Below are 21,620 nucleotides of genomic sequence, written 5' to 3' on the forward strand. Positions count from 1 at the left end.
GAAGAAGAATAACATTTACTAAAAGACATGTTGGGAATAAACTAGTGGGCTCACATTAAGAAGCTTTTTAATGATTTAAAGGATTCTACTACTGACTCAGTGTTACGTTGTGTTTTGTTTCACAGTGTATTCGATCTCTGCGTGGCATTACGCTCTTCCTCCTCACCATGAAGTGTGTCACCGTGCTGAGAGTGAACTCCTCCGACTCACTCCTCACCCGCTCACTCTGCAGCCTCCTCTGGCCAACGGTAAACACAGAGAGCAGAAATACCAGCAGCATTTCAAACTAAACACTTACTTTACCTAAAACTAACATATAAGATATGAAGTGTGAGTGCAGAATGTTATAAAATACATTAGGAACACACACACACACACACACACACAGATATAGGCCCCAGTTTTCAATAACATATTTGAAATATTTCTGTACGAGAGAAATATATTGAAACCATCATCTTGTGATCCACAATGAGCAGAACAACCTGTCAACAACAATTCAAAACCAGACCGGAGAAAAAAAGAGAACATTTTCACATAAGCACTTGAAGACATAATGAGAAATCATGAATGACAGTTTCTTTATGAAATGTTGTGAGGAAAGCAAGCAGTCAATAATGTTCTGTCCTAGATTTCCTGTGTTATCCTGATGGTGGCGCTGTCCTGCGCGGGGAACATCCTCTTCGTGCAAAGCTCCTCGTCTTTCAGCTCACTTCCCCGCTCCTTTCGGACGCTGCTCCGTCACTGCTGGGGTCTCCGGGCCCTCAGGGGCCTCCACCGCTCTGAGAGGGATCTCCTTTACCGTGGACTCCTCTTTCTGTCCTCTGGGCTTCGGACAGCAGTGGTATACTTTATAATATAAAGTGTTTTTCTCTGTATATAATATTTAGTTGAATATGCTATTTCTTAAACACTCCATGTTAAAAACATCCTACTTTAATATTTGGTTAGCCTTTGATTGACCCTTCATAGTGTATATATGACAGAAAGTCAACTATGTTTATTTGTGTCTTAATTTCTCTGCCTTTGTGTTTTTTATGCTGCTGCAACGCAAATATATCCCAAATTGGGATCAAGTATCTATCTATCTCTCTCTATAAAACGGATAAGTCAAATCAAGCAATCTGATTGGTTTTTAGCCGTGATATAATGAGCGTATATCACGGGTAGAATTGTAGTTACTTTTCAGTTTTCACAGGGTTAGGGTTAGGAGCAGAGCTACGTGAAGAACAGGTAGGTAGACCAACTGGAAAAGTACCACCATTCAAAACTTTTTGATGCGGGTCTTGAAACTATTAGGATATTCCTTGTCCTCGCGTCCAGGAGAGAAACTTAAAATAAGGAGACCAATGAGACTCTGAGAAGGTTCAAATGGGTACTTTAATTAAATGGCGCGGTAATAAAACAAACAGAAGGTAGTGAGGAGAGAAAGGCTGCAGCCTCTTCTTGCAGTGGCCGCCGTGCAGAAGATTCTCCACACACATTCGTCTTTCCCGCTTGCCTGCATCCCCCTTTGCTCCTCCTCTCTGGGGCTGTGACGTAATCTTCCGCCCTCCTTTCACCAATGCCCGATATCGCACATAACAGAGGATTTCGACATTTACATTCATTGCTTACTTCCACACGCCTTTTCTCCTCCTTATCTCTTTCATGACTTTTTATTTAATACCGTTTAACGGCTGTAAATCGTGTTTTCCATAAAGCCTGAAGTCAAGCTACTGTTGGTATTTCGGAGATCCTTTCCGGAATAGCTTTTCAAAATAAACTTTAACCACAGGCGGAAGCTAACCGGAAGTATTTTCACAATAAAACAGTTATAAAATCATGTTTTATCATTAAATATTGATTTTTAATTTCTAACAAAACAAAGCAGAGAAATTATGACCACAGGTCTCTCCAGAGCTACTGGAAGCCGAATCTCGGGGACCGGAGCAGACCCGGCGCCAGAACAAATCTAAAGGGAGGGCATATGATTTTCATGGGAGGGCACACAAAACCGTCACGTGCTGCGGGCCTGCGGCACAATATATATCAAACAGCAAGGCCAACAGCATTGCGTAAAGACGCACACTTATCGCAAACATACACAAATAAAGGGCAACATAGCAACCACTTTGAAACATGGTGTGCGTGGCAGCACAGACACTGGTAAATCACGAGCAAGGCACACTGGTTACGGATGGCAGCTTCCTCATCGCTGCACTCGGAGAGAAATAGTAGAGACGGAGACGATGAACTGTTTAGCCCGCCTTGGGCATGGTTTATGTTCTATGCACTGCCTGACTCGGACATGCTGTGGAGTGAATCGAGTCACCTCTGAGAGGGAGTTGGTTGACAGCTAAAAAAGCTATAATATCAACGACAGCTGACACGTAATAACGGCTCCGTGCAGCTGATCTGAACCAAAGTTCTAATTTCCTTATGTGTTTCCTCTCGTATCTGTCTCTCTCTCCACAAACTCTCACATGAAATGTGTTCTTTTGATGCGGCATGTCTTAACAGTCCTTTATCAGTCTGTAATGCGTGTTTCCAGTCGCAAAAACCATTGACAGTAAAAGCCGCATCAGATGAAGACGTATTTACTTTAAACTGTCTACAGGGGAAACAAAAGGCTGCGTCTGCTTTTAACGAATATTCAAGCCATGGTCTGTTGTACCATGCAGCGGCAAAAGTGCGCATCTTTCCTGAAAACAATCTCCCTGGATAACGATCCAGTTTCACCTGGTTGGGTTTATTAACCACAAGATCATCGCTAACTCAGTCCCGGGGTTTGCCGAGGTCAAGCTTGTGACATTAAGGCGTGCTGCTGCAACGGCAGGTGCAGGGTCGCCAGCAGCACCATCGGCTGCAGTTCTTTCATCGCTATTTCCTTTTAATAAATCCTTAGACCTTTTAAGCCAATTTTTTATGTCCATTTTGTAATTCAAACAGAAATGGGAGTCTACAGAATGCACAATAAACAAATCCAGAATAGGCGGCAGAGTCTGACGGGACGAATCACAAATCACAACAGACACATGCATTTATTTGACGTAGCCTGCGATTTTTTTGTTTTGTTCTGACATCACATACATCGTAGCATAAAAGTTCACAGTTTATTTATAATTAAAACAAATTAAATATATATATTTTTTAATTTGTATAAATAATAAAAAACGTGTTTATTGGGGGAGGGCAGGAATGTCAAATGGGAGGGCCTGGCCCTCGCTCTCTGTCTAATATGTTCGCTAGCTGTTAGTGTTGTTGCATAGCAACCACCTCGCTCTATGTTTTGTGCAGAAAGCAACGGAGGGACTATTTTATTTTAAACATCATTATTTACTAATAAAAAACTATTTAAGTTAGAGTGTGTATTTTTCTTTCATATTGCCACACTTGGTAACCGTTTTATAAAATCAATAGCTCACTTCAGGCCGTGGTATATGGTCATTATATCACAGTTAAGGGGCGTGGTTCGGCCCGACGCGAAGCGGAGGGTCGACAACCCCCTACCCTAACCCCTATGTCATGAGCTATTGCTTAAATCTATCTATATACCGTGTTGAAAAAAATCCCAAATTTAGATCAAAAACACAAGATAAGTTAAGATATACTTTATTGAACCCAAATTGGATTTTTTTCCCATTACAGCAGCATGTTAAAACAAAGTATTGAGTAGAAAATAAACTAACTTAAAATAGAAACATCTCAAAATAGAAAAAAAAACTGATCTAAAATGTAAAATATTAATATATCTTATCTTTTCTTTACCTTAACAATGTGTTGGATGAGAGATGACTCACTCAGTGATATTTGTCAGAGTCTATATCACTGCTGGGTTTTAACAGGTGATAGGGGTGATGTCCTCATTAGTCAGAAGAGCCAAAAGATCTGGAGGCAGGGGGAATGTGCTGACCATGGCAGAATTATCCCGCTACATCAGGAGGAAGATCTCTGAGGTCACCTGCCAGCGAAGACAAGCATGGACTGAACATCGTGTGGAGGGAAAGGTGGGGAAAGAGTCAATAAAAACAATAAAACTGAGATCCATTTTACAGACTGTAATAAAGGATGTGTAACATTTGTATTATAGTCAAATTACCTTGGTGTGAACATTGGAGGTCAGGTTTATGATCTAATGTTACTGGCAATGCTTCTGCAGGTGTCTCTTAAAATGAAGACTATATCTCCAATAAATAATATCCGATAAGATAAACCTGTATTGATCCCTGTGGGGAATTCAATTGTTGCCTCATACCATACATCCTCAAACCTAATATATCTCACCACTTTTTGCAGACGTATTACTTTGAGGAGTTTGAAAGCTTATTAGATGAGCTTTTGTTCAGACTGAGCGCCCTCTCCAACAGTCTGCACCAAACTCTGCCCTCCAAAGCTCATCGCTACCGAAAGGACAGTCCTGCCCTCTCACACACAAAGCGGATCAACATGCACGCACAGGTGAGTCCGACTTCAAGGAATAGGACACATGCTTACAGAGCATTACAAACATATACATACTTTATCACAATGGTTTATTCTGTGACGCTGATGCTGTGTGATTCTATTACAGGACTTTGTAAGAACACAAGAAGAAACCCTACCTGCATCTCACCTGCTCAGGTAACACACATTTCTAAGCACAATTTAAAAATCACCAATTACAAAATGATGATAATTGACAAGTTTCTTTTTTGCCTGATTCTGCATCACCAGGTCCGAGCTTGAACTGAAGGACATGCCGTTTCTGCAGCAGAGAAACCAAAGGGGAGGCTGTCCCTTCTCTGACGTTGTTGTGGGATTGGATAATTCACAACAACCAGGAACAAGAGCCGGAGAAAACCCAAAAGACCAAGAGCTCCAGACTTATTTAAAGACACAGAACTACCCGTCCCGCCCAGATGATGCATGTATCATCAGGGTTTGGACCGAAGATGTTCTGGAGAAGCAAAGTGAGCCATGGACAGTAATCAATGATACAACTCAGGCCCCACAGACTGAGATGGTGGTGGAGGTGCTGGTCCACGAGGAGCCTGGAAGTGTAGAGCCAGATCAATAAGTGATGGAGATGTGGCTGAAAATCTGCAAGTATTACAAGACAACAAGATCTACAAGGTCTGTATTTTCTGTTCTGTTAAGATTAACAACTGTATGTGTAAGCATGTATTTTATTTAATGCATCACATTTGCCTATATCTGTTTTTAAAAGCATTTTGACAAGCAAGTAATTCTTGTCTAACTAGATATAGAATAACTTAAGAGCTATTTTTATACTTGTTTTTATTCAAATGTCAAAAATAATAAACCAATATATATAAATAAATATATAAATAAATATATAAATAAAACAGGTTGCTTGAGAAAAATACATTCAATTTGTCAAATCATTTCTAGTTATATACAGTATAGAGATATTTGGCGCATCTCATTAATTTCAGGGACATTGAGTGGAGTCTTTATGGAAGTAGCATGTGAAAATAGTTGAGGGCTTTTTTCGCAAAAATGTGCTTAATTTTTTTATTTGAGAGTATATAAGTTTAAGGGAATACTATGGATGTTAGTTTCCAAATGCTAGGTATCTAAAATTATAAAAACACAACATATTGACATCAGGGGTACATATACAGAGTTAAACAAATATAATAAAGTAAGGAAATAAAACAGGTTTAATTTCAAGTAAAATATTGATCAAATACACACTTGGTTTGTATTGCCTTTTTATTTTTAATATGTATGTAATAGTGCTGCATTAAAACTCAGTCCAGTTCTTGTGAATGTGACATTTTCCCAAAAATAAAATTAGTTTAAAGTTTATTAAAAAGTCCTGAAGACCATGGCTGAAGTCGAATAGTCCAAAAATCAGCTCCTATCGTCTATTCCTTAACCTTTGTGTGAAACGTCACGGGGTTAAGGGATAGTGGATAGAAGAATTCAAAAGGACTTAGGAAAGAGACTGCGGTGCTTTGAGAATCCGACTGCACTTTCACTATCCAACGTGTTTATGATTCGCCAGTAGACGTCATGAACTACAGTTTTCTATACAGCGGAGTGAGCGGACTACATGGATGTTTAATAAGAACGAGGGACTACTGTAAACTCATCTAGAGACTCTGCACCGTGCTCTGATGCTGTTGCTTTATGCTTTATGAATGTGGACAACAGAGAAACATAAATTCTTCATGATCAAAGTTGGAATTGAAATAAAAAAGGAAAGTGAAACTTATGCTCGTCACCCTCTCCCTCCGGTCCACATTAATACAAATGATCCCAATACGTATGATTGATGAAAATATCTGTTCCTGTCTAAAACACTTTAACGTGCTGTCTTTAGACAACTCTCCTGCTATCTCCATCAGAACAACCTTCTGGATCCGCACCAGTCTGGTTTCAAGGCAGGTCACTCCACAGAAACTGCCCTCCTTGCTGTCACTGAGGAACTGCACACTGCTAAAGCAGCCTCCCTCTCCTCTGTCATCATCCTGTTGGACCTGTCTGCTGCATTCGACACGGTGAATCATCAGATCCTCCTTCGCACTCTCCAAGCACTTGGAGTTTCAGGCTCTGCACTTTCCCTCCTCACCTCATACCTCAAAGACCGCACCTACAGGGTTACTTGGAGAGGGTCCGAGTCCGACCCTTGTCAATTACCTACAGGGGTCCCTCAGGGCTCTGTTCTTGGTCCCCTCCTCTTCTCCTTGTACACAAACTCGCTCGGATCAGTCATTAGCCCGCATGGTTTTTCATACCACTGCTACGCTGACGACACCCAATTAATTCTGTCCTTTCCCCGCTCAGAGACCCAGGTCGTTGCACGCATCTCTGCTTGTCTAGCTGACATCTCTCAGTGGATGTCTGCTCACCACCTCAAGCTCAACCTTGACAAGACTGAGCTGCTTTTCCTTCCGGGAAAAGATTGTCCCACTCTTGACCTAACAATCAACATCGGCACCTCTGTTGTTTCCCCGACTCAGACTGCAAGGAATCTGGGTGTGACCCTAGATAACAACCTGTCCTTCACTGCAAACATCGCTGCTACAACCCGTTGCTGCAGATACACGCTTTACAACATCAGGAGGATGCGTCCCCAGCTGACCCAGAAAGCGACGCAGGTTCTGGTCCAGGCTCTCGTCATCTCACGCCTAGACTACTGCAACTCCCTCCTGGCTGGTCTACCTGCATGTGCCATCCGACCTCTGCAGCTCATCCAGAATGCAGCTGCTCGCCTGGTCTTCAACCTTCCTAAATTCTCCCACACCACGCCGCTCCTCCGCTGCCTTCACTGGCTTCCGATAACTGCTAGAATCCACTTCAAGACAATGGTACTTGCGTACTATGCTGCGAATGGATCTGGCCCTTCCTACATCCAGGACATGGTTAAACCGTACACCCCAGCACGTGCACTCCGCTCTGCATCAACCAAACGGCTCGCTGCACCCTCGCTGCGAAGGGGACCCAAGTTCCCATCAGCAAAAACACGTGGGTTTGCTATCCTGGCTCCTAAATGGTGGAATGAGCTCCCCATTGACATCAGGACAGCAGATAGCTTACACACCTTCCGGCGCAGACTGAAAACTCATCTCTTTCGACTCCACTTCGAGCGATAGAACTATTAACGAAGCTCTTATATACTAATAAAGGGCTGGCTTATCTAAAGCCAGTTGAGTAGCACTTGAAATGTTTTTGCTCTATGAAGCCTGATGTACTTATATGATTCTGTTTTCTTCAAGGTTGTATTTTGTTGGTCGAATGAACTTATTGTAAGTCGCTTTGGATAAAAGCATCAGCTAAATGCAATGTATTGTAATGTAATGTTGACCTCTGAGTGAAACGTCACGGGGTTAAGGGATAGTAGGAGAATTCAAAAGGACTTAATGTACTTTAGAGAATCCGACTGCACTTTCACTATCCGACGTGTTTATGATGCGCCAGCGGACGTCATGCGTCTGCTGCTGTGGGGAAACTATGGAAACTACAGTTTTCTATACAACGGACTACAACATGGATGTTTAAGAAGAACCAGGGACTACTGTAAACTCATCTAGAGACTCTGCACCGTGCTCTGATGCTGTTGCTTTATGCTTTATGAACGTGGACAACAGAGAAACATTTTCTTCATGACCAAAGTTGGAATTGAAATAAAAAAGGAAAGTGAAACTTCTGCTCGTCCCCCTCTCCCTCCGGTCCACATTAATACAAATGATCCCAAAGATTGTATGAACTATGAAAATATCTTAAAATCAATACAAATGTATTTATTATAAACGTCAGTCCTTAACATCTATCACTGTGTATATCACCATTCAAACATCTTTTAAAAGTTGAACAAACCCCACACAGCTCAGTAAAGACTGTGAAATGTTGACTTTATTTGATCATTTCAGTAAAAACTAACGTTCATATTTCTCTTTTTGATTATAATACTGATGCACGTTCAAAACAAAGCACTTTGGCAACTTACCACATACGTTTTAAAAAGCTTAATAAGCACCGTAACTTTCATGATATCATTTCTCAGTCATAATCGGTTGTTTCCGTGAACGGCCGACTGTTGTGTGACGGCAAATGCCGCGGCTGCAAGGCATTGTGGGGCAGCATTTTCTCCTCTCCTTTCGGTAAGGGAGGTCCAGTGGTTTCTAAGCTAAAGGAGGTTATAAAGGAAGTTTGAAACCTCCTTTCCTATAATGTAGAGAATTCAAACGGCTCTTATCATGGCTGCCACTGAGGGACTTCCGGGTCATTTCACTCCGTTAGGAAGGTTCCTAAGCTAAATGGACTATTCGACTTCAGCCCTGGTCTCAGAATCAACCTTATTTTGATGAGTTTCTGTCTCTGACAAAGAGATCATAAAATAAAGGAAGATTCCCGGACATAAAAGTCAATTCTGCTTTAAATTTCTCATATAACATTCATACACAAACATATACTGTAAGTATATATGGCAAGCAACCAGGTGAATGAAGACATTTGAGTTTTTCTGGGATTGTGGATATGACAGATCCTTTTGAGAAGTGTATGAAATATTTTTCATATCTGTGTCATGCAGTGTGGGTCTCACTTCTGTAGTCAGGGCACAGACTGTAGAGGGCTCTTTGGTCTTGACTTGGTCTCGGTTTAGGGGGTTTGGACAACAACAGTACTGCTAAAGTGTTTGTCTTATATTGTCCGTAGAAAACGTTGTTATGGTAATGAATGCCTCTTGTTCATGTAACCAAGCAAAAATAAACACAAACAACTATATAAATTGAGTCAACACACTTATTTATTAATATGTAATGTTGAAACTTAATGCAGTGGGTGTTTTACAGTGGGCTTCACAGAGGAAAGAGTAGAAATCCACTGAAAACCATGCGATTAAACAAATCATCATAAACGCTGTAGCTGGAGGGCAGAACGATGTTGGCAACATCTCCCTTCTCCAGCTGAAGAACCATTGAGTTAGCCGCAGAGACATAGCCATAGGCATCATTGTAATCTTGAAGTCTCATCTTCATCACGTTGTTGAGAGCGAATTCAAGAGCGGTATCTGATACAAAGCGGCTTCCCCACATGTTGAAGCTGAAGTAGTAGACTCCTTTGACGGGGGCTGTGAAGATACCTGCATCACAGGAGAAGGTAATGGTTTCATTAAGAACACTCTTAAGAAAGCTTACAGTCACATATCTACTGTAAATGAATGTTAGCGTGTGTGTGTGTGTGTGTGTGTGTGTGTGTGTGTGTGTGTGTGTGTGTGTGTGTGTGCTCAGTACCTGTAGTTGAGCTGTAGGCCAGGCCGATATTGGTGAAGACTTTACTGTACTTCAGTATACTGTTAGTGCCGAAGGGGCCGACTACTCCTGCATCACTGAGACCGACTGAGAACGCCACCTGAGGACCGGCTGTGAGAAAGAGGAGGATGCAGCAGAGTTTGATATTTGCTGGTATATCAGTATACCAGTTCTATTCTTATTCAATACTTTGACTCTTCATAATAGTTTATGTTTCTTACCTGAGTTATGTGTCTGGAACTCCACCACCTGCTTTTCACTGGAGCTCATCCTGTTCTCTAGAGCTGAACAAGTTTAAAATCTTTACAGTAAAATATAGTTTTCATCCTCAGTTTATTTCAGTTTCTGTCATCACATATTAGAAAGTTTGACACCTGTTTTCTACCACACTAAAGAGTTCACTTTAAATCAGATAGCTTACCTCCATCCTCACCCTGAGCCCCCGTCCAGAGCAGACAGAGCAGCAAAACTGCAGCTTTCCTCATTCTGAAATATCGCTGTTCAGACAGAGAAGTGTGACACGTCTCGCTCTGTTCCCGTCTTTATATACACGTTAAACAGCTGACGAGGCCATGAGAATCCAGCAGATTTCTTTGATAACACATATCAAAATAATCCAAACGTCCTTGGACATTGTTTGATGTTCTCATAAACAAGTCATGTTTATCTTGGAACTTGGTTTAATAACCTTGATAGTGACGGAGCATACTACATACACATGGCAGTTATCAGAACCATAACTACACAACCCCCTGGGTACGGGCTCAAGCCCTGTATGTCCCTACATTCAGGTACCGTGTCTGTAGAAGGACAACAGAAACCAAATGCGAATACTCTACAGACATCTTACTGATTACTGATTCTCTGTCTGTTACTTTTGATGAAAATAAGGAGCCACTCCCCATGCTCCTCTGAGAGATATTTGGTTAAAAATAACACAATGGTGCTCTAGGAGGAGATTCAGGTGATACGGTGTGTGTGTGTGTGGGGGGGGGGGGGTTACCTTGGTTGGTGATTGGCTAATGGTTACACAAAGTAACCTGCAGCTCTTAAACCAACATACCTGTGGAAGGTCACAGCATGGTTTTAACTTTAAAATAATCTACCTGTTTATGCTTTGACTGCTGAAAAAATATAACTCACTCTCTCTCTCTGTTTGCAGGTCAGTTTGCTGACTGTGTATTTAGTGTACTATATGTATTACATCTATCGCTCCGTTATTGTCCTGGAGGTTGTGGAGCTGCTGCACAAACACAGCTACAGAGGGCATATGGATGTCAGCCTCCTGGCAACATGGGAACAAGTGAGACGGAAAAAACAATATTTAATATTGAGAAAACAGCTCACTGCTACTCCTGCTTTTGTTTGAAAAAAGAAGCTTCTCTTGAAAAAAGTTACAAATAAAATACATGTTAAAGGAAAACCCCCCCGCAGGACTTGATACGCCCCCCTTGATAAATAAATTAAATTATAATGAAACCAGCTGCAATGGATCATGGATCCACCAGGGGGAGCAGTGATTAAAAAGCTGCCACACTGGAATTCATGTGAAATAAACAGCTGATAGATCTACAGGAATCTGATATAGCGGAGCTTTGTTAATATCCATATGTCATGGATAGGATCATATTCTGTGCTATATAAGAGACATGTAATCATTTACAAAACATCACCATGTTTTTATTTAACAAAATAATGTTGTTTAAAACCTCTTAAGCCCCACGGACCCGGTTCCGGGGCCGAAATCGCGTCATTTGCAGGAAACAATGTCTAAGGAACCTTAATATTTAATAAACTATGAATATTTTATATCCATATAACGGGGAAAAACTCATTTAACTGATCTTTTTCATTTAAAAAAACCAAAACACACACAATGCTAACAGTGAGCCTCTGAATTAGCCCCGAGCGAAAAATGCTAACCTATTACTGCACCGAAAATCACTCCTAGCTCCCTTATTACTTATCCTAGCTGCACATCCAACACATCGTTTATGATCGTAAAGACACAGAATCTAACGGTGCCCACCTCAACACTGAAAGATACAAACTCGCGACGTTATCAACAAAAACGTACATCAAAACATGTGGCGCTAGGTAGCCTACAACGCTAACATGGCTTACCTTGGTTTTGTCTGGTCAAAACTGGTCTTCAATGGCATTAAAACGATAAAAACGATGCTGTAGTTAATCTATAGGTTAATATCCAATGTGACTGTGTCCCCTTTGAAATTTTCTGATAATCTATAAGCAATAAAACTGCAATTCCGTTTTCAAATATCAGAGCAGGCCATTCCTACGCTTTGTAGAAAGATTTAATGAGCAAGGATGCAACCTTTTTTTTAACATGAGTGTGTGCGGGACGATTTCCCTTCGATTCTATTGGCTCTAAAACGGTCAGAAAGAGATGTCACATGTCAAAATCGAAGAAGGGGGGCCAAAGATAAGGAAAATCCACCCAAATGGCCCCAGAAGAGGTTTTTTTTGCTAAATCTGTCTAAAAAGGTCAAATATAACTTGTTTTGCATCAATCTTGATACAGGGTACTTATTATATGTTGTATAAGGTTAGTTTTCACTATAAGTACAAAATATGTTTTGGACGGACACTATAATTTACAGTTTTTTACCATGTTCAATCTGAATTTTCTTTAAAATAAAAAACATCTATATTGATTCTGACTTTTCTACATCCAACTCACAGGTTTATCATTACTTTGAGTAAAAAGATTATTAATTTAACCCTTTTAGAAGGGAAGATATGGTCATTTGTTCTGGGAATGTCATTTTCGAGCCTGAAACCTGAAAAACAGGCTTGGGGCTTAAGAGGTTAATCCACGTTGGCGTAGGTACAAAACCGTTGGTTTGTTTTTTCATCAGGAAATGCAGACCGGCTCAAACAAACGATTTTTAATCATCATCCTCACGACCATTTAATGCATCATATGTTCGCCGAATTGACATGAAAGCACAAATAAATGTGGTTTAATCCACATGTGTTTACAACTACAAAAATAATCGGTTTGTTCACATCCGACGGGAGGAAATGCAGTACTGCTCTCACTACCGGTTTGTAATCCTATTTTAATCATCATCTTCACGATCATTTATGTTTATGTTCGCCGAATTGACATGAAAGCACTGACACATATGAATATACTTTAGTCAACTCCATTAAAACGTTATTAACTTGCCCAAACTCAGTAATTCACTAAAAATAGGTTTATTTTTAATGAAGCCTCGTCATCTCACCATGGGCAAACGGGCTATAATATTATACTATTGTTAATAGTTTACTGTATTATTAGTGTTTAATATTACTGCTATAAACAATCACACATTGAGTTCATTGTTGTGCAATGTTGAAATCAGACCGTTTTTTATTTTTTTAAAATAGTCTGAATGAAACGTCAGCTCTCAGGTGATCAGCTGTGTGTTTACACACCTAATGGCCCATCAGCCACAGCTCTCCCCCCCTGATCTCTCTTCTCCAGCAGTAAAGTTAACTTTAGGTTTGCATATTTATGCTAGTTTCAGGTGGCCTGTGGAACTGCCAGTCAGCTGTTCCTAAGGCTGACTTCATCTCTGGCTACACCTCCCTGCAGTCTCTGGATTTCCTTGCTCTCACTGAGACCTGGATTACTCCATCCAACACATCCACCCCAGCAGCTCTCTCCACTGCATATTCCTTCTCCCATACACCCAGACCCACTGGCAGAGGAGGTGGCACTGGTCTCCTGCTCTCTCCCAAATGGAGCTTTTCCCCTCTTCAAGCTACCTAACTTTACTCCTTCCACCTTTGAGTTCCATGCCGTCACAGTAACCCATCCTATACAGTTAACCATTGTTGTTCTCTAACGTCCACCAGGCGCCTTGGGGGACTTCTTGGAGGAATTAGATCATCTCCTCTCACACATCCCTGAAACTGGCCCTCCCGCTGTACTTCTCGGAGACTTCAACCTCCAGATGGGGAAGATAGACGAACTAATATCTCTGTTAACCGCCTTTGCTTTCTCACTCTCTCCGTCCCCACCGACTCATAAAGCTGGCAATGTCCTTGATCTCATATTCTCAAGGAACTGCGCTACTTCTAACCTCTCTGTAAACCCGCTCCACACATCCGATCACTTCTTCATTTCATTCTCTCTATCCCTTTCCAACATAACAAACTAATCTCTTCCCATCCTACACTTGTCCGCCGTAACCTTCGCTCCCTCTCTCCCTCTACCTTTGCCTCGTCGGTGCTCTCAGCCCTCCCTTCCTCTGATTCGTTCCAACTACTGCCTCCAAACTCTGCTGCAGAAACTCTCCTCTCTACTCTCTCATCCACTCTGGACTCGCTCTGTCCTCTGACATCTCGGCAGGCTCGTCAGTCCCCTCCGGCTCCCTGGCTAAATGATGCACTGCGTGCTAATAGAACCGTCCTTAGGGCAGCAGAGCGGAAATGGTGGAAATCCAAACACCGTGACGACCTCCTAACCTATCAAGCTCTCCTCTCCTCTTTCTCTGCTTCGATCTCTCAGGCAAAAAGCACTTTCTTTCAAGATAAGATCCAATCTTCCTATTCCAATCCTAAAAAACTATTTTCCATCTTCTCCACCCTCTTGGACCCTCCAAAAGCCCCTCCCCCCCTCCTCACTTCTGTCAAGCGACTTTGTTACCCACTTTGAAAAAAAGGTTAATGATATTCGCTCTTCTTTTTCTGACTCACCTTTACTCACCGCTGGGTCACCAGACCTTCCTTCCACCAACACACTAACCTCCTTTTCCCCTCTCTCTCCAAGTGAGGTTCTTACCCTCATTACCTCTGCCCGCCCTACCACCTGTCCTCTGGACCCTATCCCTTCAAACCTCCTTCAGACTATCGCTCCTGATATTCTACCGTTTCTCACCCATTTCATCAACACTTCTCTAACTTCTGGTCACTTTCCAAACAGTCTCAAGGAGGCAAGAGTAAACCCTCTCCTAAAGAAACCCACTCTCAACCCGTCTGATGTTATAAACTACAGGCCTGTCTCTCTCCTCCCGTTCCTGTCTAAATCACTTGAACGCGCTGTCTTTAAACAACTCTCCTGTTATCTCAATCAGAACAACCTTCTGGATCCGCACCAGTCTGGTTTCAAGGCAGGTCACTCCACAGAAAACTGCTCTCATTGCTGTCACGGAGGAACTGCACACTGCCAAAACTGCATCCCTCTCCTCTGTCATCATCCTGTTGGACCTGTCTGCTGCATTCGACACGGTGAATCATCAGATCCTCCTTTGCACTCTCCAAAAACTTGGAGTTTCAGGCTCTGCACTTTCCCTCCTCACCTCATACCTGAAAGACCGTACCTACAGGGTGACTTGGAGAGGGTCTGAGTCCGACCCTTGTCAATTAACTACGGGGGTCCCTCAGGGCTCTGTTCTTGGTCCCCTCCTCTTCTCCTTGTACACAAACTCGCTCGGATCAGTCATTAGCCCGCATGGTTTTTCTTACCACTGCTACGCTGACGACACCCAATTAATTCTGTCCTTTCCCCGCTCAGAGACCCAGGTCGTCGCACGCATCTCTGCTTGTCTAGCTGACATCTCTCAGTGGATGTCTGCTCACCACCTCAAACTCAACCTTGACAAGACTGAGCTGCTCTTCCTCCCGGGAAAAGATTGTCCAACTCTTGACCTGACAATCAACATCGGCACCTCAGTTGTTTCCCCCGACTCAGACTGCAAGGAATCTGGGTGTGACCCTAGATAACAACCTGTCCTTCACTGCAAACATCGCTGCTACAACCCGCTGCTGCAGATACACGCTTTACAACATCAGGAAGATACGTCCCCAGCTGACTCAGAAAGCGACTCAGGTTCTGGTCCAGGCTCTCGTCATCTCACGCCTAGACTACTGCAACTCCCTCCTGGCTGGTCTACCTGCATGTGCCATCCGACCTCTGCAGCTCATCCAGAATGCAGCGGCTCGTCTGGTCTTCAACCTTCCTAAATTCTCCCACACCACTCCGCTCCTCCGCTCCCTTCACTGGCTTCCGGTAACTGCTAGAATCCACTTCAAGACACTGGTACTTGCTTACCGTGCTGCGAATGGATCTGGCCCTTCCTACATCCAGGACATGGTTAAACCGTACACCCCAGCGCGTGCACTACGCTCTGCATCAGCCAAACGACTCGTTGCGCCCTCGCTGCGAGGGGGACCCAAGTTCCCATCGGCGAAAACACGTGGGTTTGCTATCCTGGCTCCAAGATGGTGGAATGAGCTCCCCATTGACATCAGGACGGCAGATAGCTTGCACATCTTCCGGCGCAAACTGAAAACTCATCTCTTTCGACTCCACTTCGAGCGTTAGAACGATTAACGAAGCACTTTTATACCAATAAAGGACTGGATTACCTAAAGCCAGTTGAGTAGCACTTGAAATGTTTGGCTCTATGAAACCTGATATACTTATATGATTCTGTTTTCTTCAAGGTTGTGTCTTCCTGGTCGAATGTACTTATTGTAAGTCGCTTTGGACAAAAGCGTCAGCTAAATGCAATGTAATGTAATGTAATGTAATGCAGTGTCTCTTCCTCTCGTTAGTTAGTTTTTACTGAAATTATCAAATAAAGTCAACATTTCACAGTGTTTACTGTTTACAAACATTGACCATACCGTTCACCAGCCCCCACCTCTTCTGAGTGACAAGCTGAGAAGTAAACTACTGTCAGGGAACATACTGTTACCCAGTTAGCTGTCTTTAGGTGCTTTCACACCGCAGTACTTTTCCCACAAAGGTTCATCAGAACTTAGTTCATGAGAACTCTTTAGTTCTCATGAACTAAATACAGATCGCGTTACACAGGAATAAATCCCTGGGGGAGGATTAGGCAGATTAAGCCGCTGACGTCACTTCTTCATCTTCTGCTTTGGGTTTACTGGCAGGCCGCAAACAACTTCACGGCGTATACTGCCACCCGAAGTCCCCGGCGGGAAGTCCCCGGAGTTGGGGACTGGCTTCAGTAGAAGCTGCTGGGAGTCCCAGCAGCTTCTACTGAAGCCTTCCGAGTAAATCACCAGAACGCCGACACCTCCTCATCTCCACCGCTCCCATGTTTTATTTTGTGTTGCCATAAGTTAGTCTCTCTGCATTTCTGCACTGGGCTAATGCTAATGCTAATAATGCTAATGCGAGGATAATAAAATGGCGGCTTCACAAAACTTTTTGGGAGTTTTACGGGGCGTGGTTTGCAATCCACCCAGCCAATTAGACATAGGAACCTTTTTTCTCCAACGAAAGTACCTGCTCTCTAGCAGGGACGGAAAAGGGGGTAAAAAGGTTCTCATTAACTAATTTTAGTTCCGGCTCTTTTTGGTGTGAACGCGACATTTCGGAACTATATCGGAACTAAAGTGGGAAAAGTACTGCGATGTGAACGCGCCTTTTATGTATTGCCCATCGGAATGTGTGGAGAAAGTCTCCCAAGGGGGATGGGAGACTTTTTACTTTTGTTACATTCCGATGGACAATCGGAATTACATGCAGGGCAGCATTGCCGGTCTGAAAGGGTCTCTGGAAATATCAAACATTTAATTAAAGTTTTAAAAACAGTGACAGGTTAAAATCAGAGGTGGAAGAAGTATTCCATTTATTTACCAAGTTAAAACGACGTATTAGAAGCAAATGTCCCGCATTCAAAATTGTCGATAGCCCAAGTGAAAAGTATTATCTGTCACATCCTGGCCCTGGCTGATCGCCTCACTCCCTCACCTGTGTGTTTTCCTTCCCTGTTAATCACCTCAATGAGCCTCAGCTGTCCCTAATCATTACTCCTCTCCTGTGTATTTAGTCTGTGCTGTTGCCTTTGTCATTGCCAGTTCGTCTTGTCTGTCTAGCAGGAGGTGCTCCTAGATACTCTCCTAACGTAAGCTATAGTTCTAGCTGTTTAGCATTTGTACCAACTTAGTTGGTTGTTTTTCGTTGCTTCCAGTCTGTACATTTTTGGATCTTTGCCTGTATTATTTTGCCTTTTGGATTAAACGCTTGACTAAAGACCTTTTTAGCCTGGTTGTGCTCTTGAGTCCTATTTTTGCTCGTGGCCATTCTTGTGCTTGATAGTACGAACTGGCCAGCATGGACTCAGCCGACCAGGATTCTGTGCGGGCTGCTCTTCAGAGTCAAGGGAGGAGGATTTACCACCAAGAGGAGGAACTTACCGGGCTTCGCCAGGACTTAAAGTTGATGGCCGAGAGACAGGAGTCTGTTTTGTCGTCTTTTGGTGGGCAAGTCTGTTATTTGGTCGAAAATATCCAAAAACTATTACTCCAGCCAAGTCCTCCAGCTCCCCCATTGTCTGTTTCCCCAGTGGATCCTACTCCAGTCCAGTCTCCAACTCCGACCCTGTCTCCTCACCTCTCCCGACCAGAGCGTTTTTCTGGGGATTCCGGTGATTGTCAGGCTTTCCTGGCTCAGTGCGGCCTCCACTTTGAGCTGCAGGCTGCATGCTACCCATCTGAGCGCTCAAGGGTGGCATACATTATCTCCCACCTTTCTGGCCGAGCTGAGGCTTGGGCGACGGCAGAGTGGGTGCGAAGGTCTCCTGTTTGTGACTCCCTCGATCTCTTCTCTGAGACCTTCACCAAGATCTTCCAGCACATCCCACCTGGGCGGGGCAGCCAGAGCACTCGTTGGATTGCGCCAGGGCAGCGGACAGTGACTGGAACCAATCAGCATTGTTTGATGCTTTCCTTTATGGATTGTCCGGCATATTAAAGGATCAGTTGGCTCCTCTTGAGCTTCCAGCTGATTTGGACTCCCTAATTTCATTGACTATTAAGATTGACAAGCGACTGATAGAGAGGGAGCGAGAGAGAGACACTGCGATTCCCTACATCCTTTCCTCAAGTATAGAAGTACAGATACTCGTGTTTAAAAATACTCTGGTGAAAGTAGAAATACTGACTAAACTTCTTTGCTCAAGTAAAAGTAAAGAGGGCTTTGAAATGTACTTCAGTAGAAAGTACCCATAACTAGCAGCTGTTTTAAAGAGTACCTGACCTCCCTTTATATTAATAGAACAATAATGTCATTGTTAGCTAATGAATGTTTCCATGCTGAACAACGGCAACATGACAACGTTTCCATTGGTCCCTCTTCTTTAGAGAAGACCAGGAAATGATGGATACACGGATCGTGTTCAAATCAATAGGCACGCAATGACTCTAAAGAATAATGATCACGCATCAAACACACATTCAGACTAAAGGAACCAGCTGTTTGGAAAATGTAAGAAGTAGAAAGTACAGGTATTTGTGTTCAAAATGTAAGAAGTAGAAAGTACAGGTATTTGAGTTCAAAATGTAAGAAGTAGAAAGTACAGGTATATGTAAGAAGTCAAAGTAGTCAGAAAAACAAGTAGTGGAGTAAAGTACTGATACCAGAAACATGTACTTGAGTACAGTAACAAAGTATGTGTACTCCAATACTTCCCACCTCTGCAGTTCAATCATCTATCTTGAGACTTTCATCTATGCTTCATTCGGCAAGGATTTGATCCCAGGCCATGAAATATGACTGCCTGTTGCTTTTCTAACTAGGTTTTGACAGGTGCTAGTTTATTATTATTATTATTATCATATATAAAAGGTCCAGCCTTTTATACACTCAGGTCTTTACACTGGCTTCTTGTCTGTCAGTGAACTGATTTTTAAATACTGCTGCTGGTTTGAAAAGCATTGAATGGTTTATTGTGATCTCCTGCTACATTACAAACATGGAGCAGTTCAGTTATTAAGCTCCAAATATCTGGAACAAACTACATGAAACCTTATGGTCCTTTTTAAATCAAGACTTTCATATCTCACAATATATAACATGTATTTTATATGAGCTTGTTTTATGTTTATTGTATTCTCTTTGACTGTTTTCTAAATGCCATTTCATAATGTGTTTCTGCTGCACTCTTTTTTAAATGTTGTTCATGTTTGTAGAGCACCCTGTGTTGAAAGGTGACCGTTAGTCCGCTCTCCACACCTCACCTGTTATTTAGTCACGTGTTTTCTCTCGGGGGGTCACAGAATATAACGGATGACATAACTAATCACATCTGTTAGCATTAGCAGCGTGTTCACCATAAGCCTTTTTAATCGCTTTCAGACACCACATCTAACCGTTAACTGACAACACCTAAAGTAAAAAGTGACATTACCTGTTAGAAAACCTCCACGGTGAGTCGATAGGCTTTAAAAGTGAATTAAGGGACGTTACAGAGCTCAGATTATAATGTTTTACTTGTTAGCTGTTAGCAGCAAATCGATGCTCCTGTTTCTACGGTAACATGACGTCATCACGCTGCCAGGACGCACAGACTTTTACCTCATTCTTTTTTTTAATGCAATAAGATAATGGACATTTAAAAGTAGGATATTATTTACATATAAAGGCAGTTGGCATCGAGACATAACAAATACAAATATGGGTCATTCCAGAATTGGAGGACAATTTAGACACCAACATTTTTGAAAAATTAACCTTTTATTTAGGAAAAACAGATAATAAACCATCAAAAAAAGTGATTTGCCCAGCTAGGCATCAAATTAATATTTTCCAATGAAGAATTACCCCTGCTACTCTAATTATAGTAACAGGGTTGAAAATCAATGCTAATTTGAGCTTTAATCTCAGGAATTATTGCTAGATGTAGCATGTAATGCTACTTTCAAGGCAAGGACAAACTTGGATATCTAATGAAAGAAAGATAACTTTGAAATGAATATGCTTTATTCTGATAATATCAGTAACAGGGTTGAGTGGGTCAGAGTGCCACACTCTTTTAAGACTGAAAAGATTGTAAAAATATGAAAAATAAAAGAGAGGACTTAGTTTTGGTCTACCCATGGCACTATCACATGGCTTGCTGATGTCACTTCCACTGTGTCATCTGATTTACAGTTTTTTCACTTCCTGTGCCAATCTAAAAAGGTTTGGGTAACAGGGTTGAACGCATGTTGAGGGACACACCTTCTGTGCGAAATTACTGTTATCTGCCATTTTCTTAATCTCTTTCATTTTTTGTAAAGCACTTTGAATTGCCTTGTGTTGAAAAGTGCTATATAAATAAACTTGCCTTGCCTTGCCTTATCTAAAATATGTTTATGATTTAACAAATTGATTTTACCATTACAAGAGACATATATCAATAGAATAATACCAACAAAAAGTAAATAAAATCCCTATTTTAAATGTTATATTTGACATGCAAGTTGGTCACCAAGAAGCGGGGACAAGAGAAAAATGCCATTTTAGGGGATGTTCGAGAGCTATTTGATCATTTAAATAATATTTTGAAACCACTTTTTCTACAACTTTATATACATTTTGTCTCAAGACAAGTATGTTTAACACAACAAGTGCATGTTTTAGCATTTTGGGCATGGATTATTAGTTTTTTTTATATGGGGGACATGAAATGTCCTCCAATTCTGGAATGACCCATATACATTCAATTTAAAATAGCTTTATTCTTATTATTACTTACTTATTACAGCTAACCAATCAGAGCAGATGAGAAAAGTATGATTAAAATAAAGAGCTTTTTGATCATTAAAGCATGGAGACATGTCACACAGTAAATACTAATATACTCCTGAAAAAGATGAATAAATTACTGAAGCTCATATTTGATTTACTTACTCCGTTTATTCAATTGTATTAGTCATTATTACAACACATAATCACACTCAGCAGCAACCACTGTTCTTATGTATTTCTTCATTAGTCGTGACTTCCACCTGCTCATAACTCATATTTTATGATTCCCATTTAGCTCAGGATTTCCTTCCTGCTGAAATGCTTCTTTAAACTTCAACACAAACATTCAGTTTCTGCATTCAGGAGGTCGAATCTGTCTA

General features: G+C 41.8%; 2 protein-coding genes across 3 annotated transcripts in view; one reads left to right on the plus strand and one right to left on the minus strand.

Moving 5' to 3' along the window:
- Positions 1-5,308, plus strand: part of LOC117535544 (polycystic kidney disease 1 like 1-like) — a 58,408-nt gene extending 53,100 nt beyond the window's left edge. The window contains exons 49-54 of the mRNA XM_034200058.1: positions 126-248; positions 632-844; positions 3,828-3,989; positions 4,279-4,440; positions 4,553-4,602; positions 4,696-5,308. Of these exons, the coding sequence (XP_034055949.1) occupies positions 126-248; positions 632-844; positions 3,828-3,989; positions 4,279-4,440; positions 4,553-4,602; positions 4,696-5,038 (1,053 nt within the window). The 3' untranslated portion in view covers positions 5,039-5,308. The remainder of the gene's footprint in view (positions 1-125; positions 249-631; positions 845-3,827; positions 3,990-4,278; positions 4,441-4,552; positions 4,603-4,695) is intronic.
- A 3,912-nt stretch (positions 5,309-9,220) lies between these two features.
- Positions 9,221-20,003, minus strand: LOC117535571 (complement C1q-like protein 4). Of its 2 annotated transcripts, XM_034200088.1 has the most exons (5): positions 19,919-19,973; positions 10,165-10,240; positions 9,965-10,027; positions 9,726-9,854; positions 9,221-9,574 (listed from the first exon to the last, which is right to left on the minus strand). In XM_034200088.1, the coding sequence occupies exons 2-5, from the start codon at positions 10,226-10,228 to the stop codon at positions 9,291-9,293; spliced, it is 540 nt and encodes a 179-aa protein (XP_034055979.1). In that variant the 5' UTR covers positions 10,229-10,240; positions 19,919-19,973; the 3' UTR covers positions 9,221-9,290. The 2 variants fall into 2 exon arrangements, with proteins under 2 accessions (XP_034055979.1, XP_034055980.1); XM_034200089.1 differs by lacking the exon at positions 10,165-10,240 and having other exon boundaries at positions 19,919-20,003.
- Positions 20,004-21,620: the final 1,617 nt, after the last annotated feature.

This window comes from Gymnodraco acuticeps, unplaced genomic scaffold, assembly GCF_902827175.1.
Source record: "Gymnodraco acuticeps unplaced genomic scaffold, fGymAcu1.1, whole genome shotgun sequence".
NCBI lineage: Eukaryota > Metazoa > Chordata > Actinopteri > Perciformes > Bathydraconidae > Gymnodraco > Gymnodraco acuticeps.

Coding starts and splice junctions, on each gene's coding strand:
- LOC117535571 (XM_034200088.1), bottom strand. CDS start 10,228: ATGAGGAAAGCTGCAGTTTTGCTGCTCTGTCTGCTCTGGACGGGGGCT. Junction 10,028..10,164: donor GGCTCAGGGTGAGGATGGAG/GTAAGCTATCTG, acceptor AAACTTGTTCAG/CTCTAGAGAACAGGATGAGC. Junction 9,855..9,964: donor GTTCCAGACACATAACTCAG/GTAAGAAACATA, acceptor TCTTTCTCACAG/CCGGTCCTCAGGTGGCGTTC.